This window comes from Ammospiza nelsoni, chromosome 12 (assembly GCF_027579445.1).
Source record: "Ammospiza nelsoni isolate bAmmNel1 chromosome 12, bAmmNel1.pri, whole genome shotgun sequence".
Lineage (NCBI taxonomy): Eukaryota > Metazoa > Chordata > Aves > Passeriformes > Passerellidae > Ammospiza > Ammospiza nelsoni.
This window is the reverse complement of record NC_080644.1, coordinates 5,442,935-5,457,161: the sequence shown is the minus strand read 5'-3', so window position 1 is coordinate 5,457,161 and position 14,227 is coordinate 5,442,935. Positions and strand designations below refer to the sequence as shown.

The window sequence follows — 14,227 nt, the reverse complement described above, 5'->3', positions numbered from 1 at the left end:
AAACACCTCTCCTGGGCTTGTTTGGGACAACTGCAGTTTCCCTGCTTCTCCCGCCTCTTAAAATAATTTCTGGCTGGAAAAAACCACAACAAACTGGGAGTAATTGCCAGCTTTTTAACATTGTTTCCATTGTTTGATGTGTTCTTTTTTGCCATTATTGGTGTTTGTTTAACTTGGAGACAGACAAAATGTTTATAGATTGGTGTCAATGTGGACTTTTAGCACAGATTATATGACAATATAGCAATGTCTAGTCCAAGTTTTCTCACTTTTCAGTATCTCTGTGTATATTTGCAAACTAAATGTAAATATTTGCTTTTTCAGGAGGAGAGCTGGGGGTAGTTGAACAGTAGAAACAAAGTAAAGATACAAAAATAACAGTTTGCTTCGGTTTGAACTTTTGCAGAAACACTTTAACTACGATGCCTGGTGCTACCATCCTTTATTAAACATGTTGAGGAAGGAATTTAAACTTTTAAACTTATATATAAATACATATAAAAAGTAAGAAATACAAATGCATATGCTTGTGGACTAATGAAAATTGCTAATAGGTCTGATGGAATTTAGAAAACTGTTACCTTTATGTCTTTTGTACTTGCCACTTTGTAAAATAATAGTTTTCTACTGAAAGCATCATTAAAAATCAGATTTTTACCTATACAATCTTTGTGTTCTCTTTCAGGTCTTGAATCATCTCGGCCAAATTTAATCCTTGGGTTGGTTATCTGTCAGAAAGGGAAACGTCCTGCCACTGAGACAGAAAAAATGGAGGAGAAGCGAACCAGAATTCAAGCACATGAGGAAGCTGAACCATCCCTGTTCTCTAAAGGCCCTCCAGCTTCACAAGAGAAGAAAACTCCAAAATACTCACTTTATTCAGGAGACTCCACCATGAGTACAACACCACCTGGATCTCCTCCTCCACCTCCACCTCCACCTCCTGTTCCAGACACCTCGGCAGTGACACCTTCAGTATTGAAAATACTGTCCTCCATTAAAAGTGGCCCCACGACCACTGTGACCCCACCGATTTCAACAGCTGCTCCTGCAAGCACCACTGCCACACACTCCTCATCCTCGAAAACCGCCACACCTCTAGAGCACATCCTGCAGACCCTCTTTGGGAAAAAGAAAACTTTTGAGCCTCTTGCCAAGGACTCTGGAACTCTTCAGTCTTCCAGTCAGGAAAGTCAAGCTGCAGCAGATAGCGGGATGTCAGCGGTTCCTCTGCTGGACCCCATTGTGCAGCAGTTCGGGCAGATGTCCAAGGACAAAGCCATAGAGGAGGAGGAGGATGACAGACCTTATGATCCTGAGGAAGAATATGGTCCAGAGAAAGCCTTTGAAACACAGACTGGTGAGAGTGACAAACGCTACAGCGTGGAAAAGCCATCTACTACAGCAGAACTAGAGGATGAAGCCTATGATCCAGAGGATGAAACTATCTTGGAAGAAGCAAAAGTTACTGTTGATGATTTACCCAACAAAATGTATACAGACAGTAAAAGCAGTTCTTCAGAAGCATCTGCTTCATTTGTGTCTGATTTATCTGCATCCTCCTCCTTGGTAGAACAGCAAAAAATGTTGGAAGAATTAAACAAACAAATAGAAGAACAGAAAAGGCAGCTAGAGGAACAAGAAGAAGCCCTCAGACAACAAAGAGCAGCTGTTGGTGTTTCAATGGCTCACTTTTCAGTGTCTGATGCTTTAATGTCACCTCCACCAGCAAAAGCTTCCCTAATGAAGCCTGAATTATTCCATCAAGACCAGCAAGCTACACAAAAAGTAGATTTACCTTCATCTTTAAATCAGCAAGCACAAGTTTTAAACCAGAGCTGTGACCCAAGGCAGAACAGAGATCCTCGACAGGCTCGAAGGATGGTGACAGAGAATGACAGTGCTGATTCTCGAATCAAGCCACAGGTAGTACAGAATGAGATAGCCACAAGAGAAGTTGCTCCAGCAAGTTTTCCAAATGCTTTGCAGACTTCAGTTGGTAAGGAAGATAATGCTTTAATTTCCACTGCTCCACCTGGTTTTACTGCTGATAATTGGGTTTCAAGTGAACAGACATCTACGATGCCCCAGAAAGAGACATCTAACAGCAAATTTGAACACACCATTCAAGTTACTTTGGAAAACTTGAGTCAGTCAGCTTCTGGAGATCCTTCTGCTTCCAAACCTATACGTAAAGTGCTGCTTCCAACCCCACCAAGTACATCTTTTCAGCCTAATTTCTCCGCATCAAATGACAGCCCATCTTTGCAAGAGATGCATCAAATGTCATGGTCAAATGAGCCAAAGGAAGCAATGGGAAGGGATTCCTTCTCAAATACAATGTTTCCTCAGCAGGAAAAGGCAGCTGGACACTTTGAACCAGAGATGGGTCTTTCATCAGTGCAATATGATGAACAAAGAAATCCTCGGTCTCATCAGTTTGTAGAACAAACTGAACCTGCACCAGCTCAGAGTGAGGGTGGACCTCCCCCACAGCACTTTGAGGAAAACCGAGCGTTTTCTATGTCTGGACAGAAAGAGGGACCTCCAATGATGCTCAACGCACCTGGAGGACCTCATGGACCTAATTTTAGAGGGCCAGCACCACAGTTCTCTGAAGAGCACGGTTTTCCAAATAATGATGGGCAAAGAGGACCTCAGTCTGGAAGATTTGGAGGTCAAAAGGGTCCCATTCCCTCCTTATTTTCTGCACAGCATGGTCCACCTATTTTTGGTGATAATAGGGGCCCGGCTCCTTCTTATCATGGTGGTCCAAGAGGAATGTCACCATCTCATTTTGAAGATCATAGGGACCCTCACATGGAACAAATGGAATTCTCAGATTCCCAATATGATGAAATGATGGGGCCTCCAGGACAGTTTGAAGGACCAGATTCCCCCCAGTATATGGGAAACAGAGGACCTTCGCCCTTTCCTTATGGAGGTCAAAGACGACCCCTTCCAGGTCAGTTTAAAGGACAGAGAGGAGGCCCTCAGTTTGGAGGACCAAGAGGTCCAGCCCCAGGTCATTTTGGGGGACCAAGAGGACCTCACTCAAATCAATTTGAAGGGCAGAGAGGTCCAGCTCCAAATCATATGCCTGGTCCAAGGGGACTTTTGCCACAGCCATATGAAGAACGGAGAGGGAGCCCACCACCCAGATTTTCCAACCAGAGAGGTCCAGGACCACATCAGTTTGGAGGACCAAGAGGAGGCACACCTCCAATGTTTCCAGAAGAAGATGAACCTCCTTCTAGATTTCATTACCAGGGTCAGTCACCACAAGGTATGAAACCACCCCCAAGACCACTCCTGGACCTTCCAAGCCATCCATCTCACAGAAAAGAGATGTGGGAGGAAGGTGGACCATCTGCATCTCTTTCCAATATGTCTGGACAAGGACCTGAGTCGGAAGGACAGTGGCCCACGTCTGACTTCCGAGAAGGCAAAAATCCTGACTATAGAGGCCAGACATTTGAAGGCAGACAGAGAGAGAGATATGAGGGAGGAAATAAAGATAAGAGTTTGGATCAGCAAGAGCTTCAACAAGGAGATAATCGCCAAGGTAGAGGCTTTGAGGAAAGACGAAGAGATCGAGAACACGGCAGACCTTGGGAAAGAGACCGTGGCAGAAACTGGAACAGAGACAGGGACTGGGAGAGACACAGAGAGAAGGAATGGGATAAAAATAGAGATAGGAGCCAAAACAAAGATAGAGACAAGGATTCAGAGCGGGGTAAGGACTGGGAAAGAAGCAGAGACCGAGATAGGACAAGAAACAGAGATAGGGACTCTTACAGAAGACGTGATAGAGAGCGATCGAGAAGCAGAGACAGGGATCGCGACAGAGAGAAGGACAGGGACCGGGATCGGAGCCGGGAAAAGGAAAGGGATCGGGACAGAGATCGAGATCGCGACAGGGAAAGAGGGAAAGATCGCAAAGATAGGAGTAAGAGTAAGGAAACTGGTAAAGAGACAAAGCCAGAAACACCGAAGGAAACTCAGAAACCAGTGGAAACTGAAGCTTCATCTTCCAGCAATCAGTCATAGAACTGTGACTGATTCTTCCCACAAATAATACACTTTGGCAACACAGCAAGGACTGCACATCTGTAAATACTGTACATATTCTCACCTTTTAAAAAATTCTGTTGTAAAACTAGCCTTACCCGATGTACTGACAAATAAGCAATTTTTGAACAACTGTGAATGAAAATAATCAGATAGATGAAAAGCAAGAACATATTGGACTTTCACTTGCTGCATTTTGTGCATAATGTTTTTCTTATAAAGATTCACAAGGTTAACTGTACTGAAATTTTGTTTTTTCTACTTGCATCTTTATCTTAAAGTTTCCATTTACAGTACAGAAATGGAAAAAGTCTAAGAAGAGCATATTGCTTTTTAAGATTATAAAGTTATGTTTTCCAGTAACTTGAATTGTAATTTTATAGGAGAATTTAACCCATACCTGAGGAGCCATACCTTTACATCTCAGTTACTTGATATTTTGGTGTCAAAATTGTTCCTACAGCACACACTAAAAATGTTGGTGTCATGTTTCTTTTCCAATGGAAGGGTCATGTGTTTAGGAAAAAGCTGCAAAAGAACAGTGTTAATAATTACTTGTGACTGATGGAGGATTTGAAAATGGAATGTTATAAGCTTAAAGTGCACTATCTTCCTTTTATATACATGTATTTTGGGTCTGAATCCATCTGTTAAGTGTACAGCAAAGAAACAAGTCATACTTAGTTATTTTTCATGAGGTTTTAAATATCCCATGTTTACAAATCTGTCATTAAAGAAAATACAAGAGTAGCACCTTTATAACCAGCAAAACTTAAAAAAACATCAGACATTTATTTTGAAAAGTGCTAAACCAAAGGAAGAGAGAGCATTTGGTTAAATAGGCCACTAAATCTGTTACTTCAATTGAACTGATTTAGTGGAGCATTTTTTGGTTTTGTTTAGGCTTTGCAGAATTTTTCCACAGATTTAAGAAATGTCCCAATTTGATTGAACTTTTCATTACAGAAGTGCTCTTTCATTCTAAAAGGGCTCTTGAAAAATAAATGATACTGTTCTTTTGTTAGGCCCTACTTAGGCTGGCAGTGTATATAAAACTCTCCACTGAAAAAGACACAGCTGCATTAAAATTTAAATTATGGTGGTACATCATGTTGTGATAGAAGAGGGACATTTTTCATGGTGAAATCCATCACATTGCTACTTCCCATGTAGTCCTCAAGCACGTAATTCTAAAGTGTGAAATAAAAATAAAATCCCACTAGTTTATTTGAATGTGTAAATTGACCACTGGGTAAATATTTTGGTATTTTGCTAAGATAGATTTGGAAATGTAAAATCAGATTCCTGTGAACATTTTGCATCTTGAGGACTATATTACAGGTAGCATGTGTGTCACCAGTGTCACATTGGTGCATCCTTGAGGTCCTTGTACATCCAGGATTTGCTGGCTGAAATGATCATCTGTGTCCTGAACCCGAGGGAAAACAGTAACATGCAAAGAAATCGTACTAAATGCAAACATCAACTACGGTGTAAGATTTTTTTTCTTAATGAGATGTTTCTAATTTAAAGACATACATAAAAGTATGCAAAATGTGTGTTTGTTTAGGTTTACTTGATAGAAATTTCTGTAAATTGTATTTTATATGGCAAAATATATCACTGTACATTAAAATATGGGACTTCACAGGTTTTTGTTACTGTAAGTAGAATAAACACCTACAGAGAGCTGTTGTCCATTTCTTAAATGTGTATGTGTATATTATTTTCTACATTTTGCTATTTATCAACAAACCACAAGAGACTGATGGCACAGGGGTTTTGTTTCCTTGTAGTTTAATGACAGACATTTTGCAGGATATCACAGCAATGTTTGATTGTGGGCCCTCTAAAAATAGTAAAAATCTGTGCTAATGGTTGATTCTTTCTCTAAGGCATCCCCTTTATTCTGAAGGGGTTTTTTTACATTTTAATCAGAATGCTTGGAATTTAAAGATTTTTACATCAAAAAATCTGAAGAAAAGAAAAAGTATTAATTCAGGTCACACCATTTATTATTTTCTTGCCTTTACATTTTTATGAAATAGGTGTGTGGCTTTTCATCTTTTAGGAAATTCTCCTTTAGTAGTCTGGGGGATCTGTTTATGCTTTAGGATTGGTAAATCCATCCTCACAGAGATCAAGTGGAAAAAAAATCAACAGCATAGGCTCCAGTGACTTTGTTAAACCACAGCTTTATGTAGCTAACAATCAGCTGGAGCTGGATTTTGCAGCAGGGTTCCTGTATCCTCCACTACAACAGGTGGTAAAAACCAGGCTGAAACCCACATAACAATTTAACTCAATTTACAGAGACTAAAAATGGCACTGAATGATTGTCCTGCATTGCAAGAAACAGCAAAACAATTCTCTGGCTTTGCCCAAACTTTTGATTAACATGAAAGAACTCACTATTTTGAGCTTTTGTCTATGTTTGTACTAAGCTAACATTACAAAGAGTATTTTGATAAATCTTTTTCTTTGCAAACCCCCCTGCAAAGTCTAGAACAATATAAACAGAAATATTATTGTTTCTATAAAGGGCTGTACTATAACTGTGAGCATTGTAAAGGGGAGTGTGGAAGAGGATTAGAGAAGTAGGAAAGTGTATATTGAGTTCAGTGTGCACAAAACTGCTTTTAAAGTTCCTGGGTTTGCGTCTAGAGGGAAGTCACGAGTGATACCGTCGGACTGTGGCTGCATTTCATGGAGATGTCAGTGCACACTGCCTTGGGACCATTTTTCCTCTCACTTTTCCCATCCGGACCCCGGGGCGGGATGGGCCGGGGAACCTTCACTGCCCCGCTCGGGCTCTCCCTGCGGGGCTGGGGCGGCCCCAGGGCCCCTCGTGTGGAATGACAAGCGATTCCCGTTAACCCAGCTGGTTTATCCCGTCAATCCAGCTGGTTTATTTGCCTTTTCCTTCTTGCACAAATCTGCCTGGGCCGTGCCGCTGGTGATGCTGTTGGTGCAGGTGGGGCAGTTCCCTCAGCGCAGCCCAGCCCCGGCCGTTGCTCTTTGTGAGCTTTCCGTTAGCGACAAAGCCAAGTAACAGAGTTTAGCCGTAGGCAAAACAGCCAATAGGTTTAATTCTTTAAAATTTAGCATAACAACGCGTACCCAGCCAAGCACCGCAAATCAGCTAAAGCAGTGTGTCCAGAACTAGAAAAAGTCTGTAAGCACACATTGCAGCCGCACATTCTCTTCCCTTATCTCCTCACAACGCCGCTGCCCCACTGTTATTACCGCCGGGCTCCGCTCCGGGTCAGTTTCAGCCCTGAGGGGGCGGGCGGGGGCGGGGCCGGTCCCGCCTCAGGGGCGGGGCGTGGCGCGCGCGGCCCCGCGCGCGGGCGGCGGTTACGCGCAGCCGTTGGCGGCGGCGCGCGGCGCGCTCGGGCAGCGCTCGGCCGGGCTGAGGGCCCGCGCGTCCCCTCCCGCCCCCGCCCCGCCCGGCCCCGCCCGGCCCTGCCCGCCCCGGCTCCCCACGGCTCCCCCCGGCCGCGGGGGCCCCGCTCCCGCCCGCCCGGGCTGCCCCGCCGCCGTCCGGGCGCTGTCTCAGGGGGTGCCAGGCCGCAGAGTGCCCGCAGCCTCCCCGCCGAGGCCGGGGCGGGGACAGGTGAAGGCCGTTTGTCGTGAGCAGCGGTGCTGGAGGGGGAGGGAGGGTCTCACCCGGGGGGGAGACATGGTCAGGGTGTCAGGTACCCCGCCAGCGGCAGCTTGGTCCCCACTCTGTTACCTCGCCAATCAGTGTTAAGTGCAATTTTTTCTGCCTTTGGGTTTTTTTAATGGATAGTACTGACAATTGTTGAAGGTTTTATGGTTTTCTGTTGAAAGGGACATTGGTAACTGATTAGGTTTGCTGTAGCCATGTCAGGATCAGCCCCCGAGGAGCCTCAGACCATTCCTCAGAGCCCAGCTAGTGTTCCTGACCCCGCTCCCGTTGCTGTCGGACCTGGAGGCTCAAGTGACAGTTCCTTTGGTGAGCAAAACCTTGGCTTCGCCACCCCCGAGGCCAGCCTGGTGGAGATGATGGACATTGAGTACACCCAGCTGCAGCACATACTTTGCTCGCACACGGAGGCGCAGAGTAGCGAAGGTGAAGTGGAAGCCAGGCTCAGCGCTTTCTCCTCGCCTGGCCCCTCTGCAGACCCCCCTCTGCAGCAGCCCTCCCCCAGCACCAGTCAGGACGGGGGCTCATCCAACAGCTCTGGGAACCAGTCGGTCTGCCCAGTGACCTGTCAGTCAGGGTTGCCTTGTGACAGCTACTGGCCGAGTTCTAACCCGCACCTGGGCTATGCTGACCTCCAGGAGCTCAGGATGATGTTACTTAGCGAGTCCAACCTCCCTGGGAACCAGAGAGAGAAAGCGCCCAACAGTAGTAGCTCTGTAGAAGCCTCGGGATGCAGTGTAGCAAAAGCTAAACAGGGTGAAAATTTCTTGGGGGAGAATAAGGAAAACATATTTGTTGAAAATTCGGCACTGGCACCAGAGGTTAGATCTAAACCTGCAGTCAGAGCTCGGTTGGAAGACAGATTCAACAGCAGCCCGACAGAAAACCCCAGATGTCAAGAACCCCAAGAATCTGGAGTAACTCTTAACAAGTGTGTTGCAATTACTTTTAGTTTATGTTGTTAAACTATGTATCATGTAGTTCAAAAGTGATTTGCTAAGTGAAACCTGTGAATAGTGCTTGTTTTAATATATGACAAGGATGGGTTGGGCTTTGTTAAACTGTGCCATCAAACGTGGCTGCGACTCCACTGAGCTCAGCTTAGGCCCCTCTGTTTATTGCATTAATGGTACAGCATGGAGTTCCAAAATTAATTACTTTATGACTTTATTCTTGATAACATGTACTGTAAATAAAGGTGAGAGAACATTACCTAATTTTAATATGCAGCTTGCTAAAAGCAAAGTAGATTTTTGATAATAATAATAAAAAAATAATAATGGTGGTGATAGATTGGGGTTATAATGTGGAGGCCTGACTATGGGGAAAACTGGAGCAAAACTATTGTTTCACAACCTAGCCCTGTACCTATCTTAATGTGCTGACAAAATGTTTTATTGAGGCATGAAGCACCTTGTTATTGCACAGAATAAAATACCTCCTTGGCTGATTTTTCTTTTCTTTTATTTGGCCCCTGAAGTGGGCAATATAGCAATAACAGTGATTTCTGTTTACAGTAAATGAAAGTGGTTTCTTGGTGGTAGTTTCTAGAATATTTGTAGCTGTACTTTATTTCTGCACTCATTTCCAAGCAGTCAGCCTGGTATGTTTTCTGTTTGTTTGTTTTTGTCTGAAGTTTAGTGACATTGATCCGCCAGCCCTCAGAAGTGGTGGGTGTTCCTCTTCACCAGCAAGGGAACAGGTGTGCTGCACTAGGGAAAAATAAGGCTGCACCTGCCACACATTCCTTACCATTCACTTACCCATTCTTTACCATGAATGCATGTTCTGCTGCTGGAAGTGCTAACCCTTCCCAAGCACAGGTAACTCTCCTCTGCCACCTTCCAATGCTGATAGTGTTAACTTCCTGGGTGTGGTAGAATTCTGAAGATTTGTGGTAGAGTGTGGCTGGGTTTGAATAGGGGTGATCAGAACAATCTGTAATGCAATTTATTTATTGATCTTTAAGACAATCAAGTCACTTTTGTGGCATTTGTAATTACTTGTATCCCAGTAATGAGCGGTAGGCCATCAGATCTCTTTTTTCTTAATCAGTTTTTCATCTGTGCAAGACAACAAAGAGACCATTTTCTGTAGTTCCTTTCTTTCTAATTCATTTTGGTGATAAAGATATTTCCCTCTCCACAACTTGCAGTAACCTCTGAAGCAAAAGTGATAGCAAGGCACTGAGAAATGTCAGAGGTATCCCCAAAATTCACCACTGTCAAAACCCCATGGTTGTGTTGTGTGTATTTGGGATTTATTCAGTCTGAAGAAGTAATTTAAGAAGCTAGCAGAAAGATATCACAATAGTCTCTTTTGTTTTAATGTATATTGTTCTGTAATTATTTCCTTTTTGTTTTCACAGACCTGTGGAACATCTTGCACTATTTTGGAAGCTGCCAAACATCAAGACCTTGGGATACCCAAAACATTCCCTTTTCTCTATCAGGAAGTTGAATCCACGAAACAGACAGTAGGTGCTATAAATAAAGCTTTGCCTGAGGAAGTTTGGATTAAAGTTGGAGGTAAACCATTTATCTTCTTTTCACTTAGTTTTCTCTTGGTCTTCAAATGTAATTTTTTTCTGAATTCTTTTCTGGAATTAATATGATTTTAGTGAATGTGGGAGGTGATGTTCTTATGGCAAAGATGCTCTATAGGCAACATGAGGCTAGATTTCTCCAAGGAGGTTCAACATCTATAAGTTTAGCTGTACTTTCAAAATTGTTTAGCACTTCTGGCTTGAAATGAGGAGACTTGAGGTTACTAAGTAACTTGGAAAATCTGGGCCTTGGGTCAGCAGCTGGTTTCTTTAGAATCATAGAATCATTAAGGTTGGAAAAGACCTTCAAGACAACTGAGTCCAGCCTTTGAGCAAACACCACCAAACCCTGTGGCAGAGGGGTACATTCTTTGACCCCCAAAGCTGATCAGTATCAGTAGTCAGTATCAAACTGAAGATTTTAAGGTCTGCCTCCAGTGCTCACCAAGGGCAGGCACAATCTCAGTGGGCTCTCTGAGAAAATAGAAGCTGTGTGGATTTTGGAATAGCAAGCAGTGCCTTAGGTCTTCTGCAGGACATGTCTTGCTGTAAGAATCAATGTGGGCTGGCAGTAAAGCTTCAAAGATTATTCTACATAAATAAAGCACCAAAAGAACTTTCCATGATCAGTATTTTCAGGTTAATGGGAGAGTAACAAATAGGTCATTCTTTTCATTTTTATTTTCCTACAAGACACCTTATGCAAGCAAGCCATAAACAGAAGTTGCAGCCGAATAAATCTGTTGGATGCAAACATGGATCGCAAACCTCTCGGTGAGATTCGGAACGCCCGGGACAACAACCAGAGCACTGCAGCTGCCCAGGGCCCCTGGCAGTCAGCACAGCCCAGCTCCAGTGTGCAGGTGCAGAGTGGTTCCCAGGATGGAAGTGCTCAGAGGAGGGAAAGGCACAACCGCCTGGAGAGAGACAGGAGGTAATTCTGGGAGCAGGGGCCATGAAACACCTCTTGAAGCCTCAAATACTGCTACTGCAGTACTCTGATTATCCAGAGTAAATGTAAACTTGCCATATTTTGTATTAGCTCCAAGAAATAGCAGTGCAGGAGGTGAGGGCTTGGTGTTTGTTAGAGGGGAAAAAAAATCTGTTTCATTGTGGTTGTCTTTGTGTTTTCACTCTGTAAACAAACAAAAAGAGATTTCAAAACATTTCAGCCATTCTGTAAAGATAAGGTGACTTGTGTGTAACAAATCTAATACACAAAGCTTGTAGCAAACACAAAGCAGTCCCCAAAGTCTGTTGCTGGTTAATGTGAGTAGTTTTCCTGTTCTCTGTATTTTCCCTTCCCTCTGGCCCGTGGGTGATAAGCTTGGGTGTTTGCCTGCAGGCGCAGGATCCGGGTTTGTTGTGATGAGCTCAATCTCCTCGTTCCCTTCTGCACAATCGACACTGACAAGGCAACAACTTTGCAGTGGACAACTGCATTCCTCAAGTACATTCAGGAAAGGCACGGCGACTCCCTGAAGCAGGTTTGAAATCTCATTTTGGTTTTGGTCTTTATTAAAATGGGAAATGTTTTAAAGCTGTCATAATGTAGAACTGAGATGCAAAGCTTCTGCTTGATGCTGTTTGTGAAGGACTCAATATATTCTTGAACCTTCCTTTAAATTTTTATTTCTTTCAGCTGTTTGAGTCACTAGTAAGAAATTACAGGCTCTCCTCAGTCAGTGTTTTCAAATTAGATTTTTAAATTAATTTTTTTTTTAGTTACACAGTTCCTGAGCATGATCCTATTTGGACAACAATATGAAATTAAGGTCATCTTCAATCATTCCTCTCCTCCTTCATTTTCTCTCTTTTCTGCCTCTTTCACAGGCTTCTAGTTTGTTCAGGGAGGGTGATCACAGCTAATGCTCACACTGTATTGAGTGGGTGAGCAGAGTTAAAGGGTTACATGCCTTAAAAGCAACTCTTGTTCTCCTCTGCTAAGAATTTTAGGAGGGTGTTTATTGGAAAACCTGCTGCTCTAGATATGGACATCCCCCTCCTCCTTCCTGTTGAAGGCATTAATGAAACAAAAGCACCCTAACCCTAACCCTAACCATCCATCTCAAGTAAACATCTGTATTAAATATACCATTTATGTTTTGTATTTTAATTTTTTTCAGGAATTTGAGACTGTGTTCTGTGGTAAAACAGGCAGGAGACTAAAAATTGGAAGACCAGACTCGTGTGTAATGTGTCCAGCACAGGAAAACCGCACAGCTATGGAGACCAAATAGCCTGAGCTGCCCACCCTGAATTGTGTGACAGTAGTGCAAACTGTGTTTCATTCTTTCCATTTACATACTGAATAGGAATTTGAAAGTGTAACTTGTAAATATATATAAATAGAAATTTAAAGGAAACTTTCTCTATTGCAAATGGAAATGGAAGGTAACTACCAGCAATGGGAATCTGCCCTGTTCAAGGGGCTTTGGGACCAGAAGCTACAAGAAAATGTCATAACTAATTATTTTAACCCTTTAGTTATACAAAATTTGCTTGTCATCCTGCTTTGGGGTCTCATTTAATTTTTTGCTTTTATTTTATTTTTTAAAGATGATGCAGTACAGATTGGAAGAGTCGTAGAACTTCTATCTTCCTGTTATTTTAATGGCTAGATGCAAAACTCATTCTTCCAGTGTAAAAAGAAACTGAAGTTACCATATTATAATGCCCATTTTTCCATTTAAAATGTAAATATTGTATTGGTTATTTGAACAAGTGCATAGTTTCTAAACTGTGTATATTATGAATTTTGCATTTGCATACATATTTAACATAATTAGCTCCAAAGAGTAGTGCAATGGTGTTGGCATTTTTAAATTCAGTCCTATTTTTAATGTCTGCCACACAACTGTCCAATAGGTTCTTGTGTTGTTACTTTAGACCAAAAGTGGAATATTTTAAACAGTAGATATTTAAATGCACAAACTATTTTTATATTTAAAGAGAAATATGATGCTTCGTTCATAGGCTTTGGCATATAGGACAGAAATAGAACTGTGTGTGAGCTGAGAGTGGCTTTATTAATTTTTTAAAATAGATGATGCTAGCAAGTTTTAAAGTATAAAAAGTTCTACCAAAATTAATACTGGTTTAAATCACGGATAAGAACAATTTTGCAGCAATTTATGTGCAAACAATACTAGTAAAACCTAGCTCTGGAAAATGGAGTTTAGCCAAGTTAATTTGATTTGTATAATGACACTTACAACATCAAAAAGAAAAGGTTAAAAAAAATCTCCTTTTATTTTTACAACAGTTCATACAGGTGGTTTTGGCTGGACTTTAAAAGAGCATCCTTTCTTAGGTGGGGTTCCATCACAATTACTGTGCAAATAGCTGAAGTAGAGGTCATGAAAATGCTGTTACTTCATTTCCTTCGTTATCATATGGAAATATGCAAAAATTCTTCCCTGGAAATTAAAATATTTACATTACTCCTTTTGCAGAATTTGCTTGCAAGAGGATTACTGTTTACTAGTCTTGCCAAAATATTTGAGGTGCAATCTGAAAACTTCTAGCTGGCAACACAGATTTAAGCAATGGTCATTCCTTAGGCCAGAAGGTTCAGATGTTAAAATACAGGATATTGAAATGCCTGATTTCCACTGATGGAAGAGGCAGCTCGGTGCCTGAGTGTCTTAACAACGTGTCTGAGAGCACAAACCTGCAGGACTGAAGTCAGTGGGAGCAGCACCAAGGAATTCAATGGAAAAGGCTCAAACTTTCTTAGCAAAAAGTCGTGATCTTTAGTACAGGGGGGGTGATGGTAAAAAGGAGCAATGCTTCCTCTTGCAGGTCTCTTGAGCAAAGGGAGGAAGGAAATGTGAGGTTGTTTAGCAGTAAAAATTCTGGGAAATAATTGGGGGAAGGAAAAGATAGTCATAAAGCATCTTTAATTAAAGTTTTCATCTGATGCTTTCTTTTTCATAGAA

The 14,227-nt window shown here is 42.3% G+C and overlaps 2 protein-coding genes across 3 annotated transcripts in view; both read left to right on the top strand.

Moving 5' to 3' along the window:
* Positions 1–5,780, top strand: part of DIDO1 (death inducer-obliterator 1) — a 47,213-nt gene extending 41,433 nt beyond the window's left edge. For both annotated transcript variants that reach the window (XM_059481143.1, XM_059481144.1), the window contains exon 17: positions 686–5,780. In XM_059481143.1, the coding sequence (XP_059337126.1) occupies positions 686–4,050 (3,365 nt within the window). In that variant the 3' untranslated portion in view covers positions 4,051–5,780. The remainder of the gene's footprint in view (positions 1–685) is intronic.
* Positions 5,781–7,938: 2,158 nt separating this feature from the next.
* On the top strand, positions 7,939–13,553 carry TCFL5 (transcription factor like 5). Its single transcript, XM_059480790.1, has 6 exons — positions 7,939–8,672; positions 9,378–9,564; positions 10,110–10,269; positions 10,980–11,220; positions 11,632–11,773; positions 12,413–13,553. The coding sequence occupies exons 1-6, from the start codon at positions 7,939–7,941 to the stop codon at positions 12,524–12,526; spliced, it is 1,578 nt and encodes a 525-aa protein (XP_059336773.1). The 3' UTR covers positions 12,527–13,553.
* The last annotated feature ends 674 nt before the right edge of the window (positions 13,554–14,227 follow it).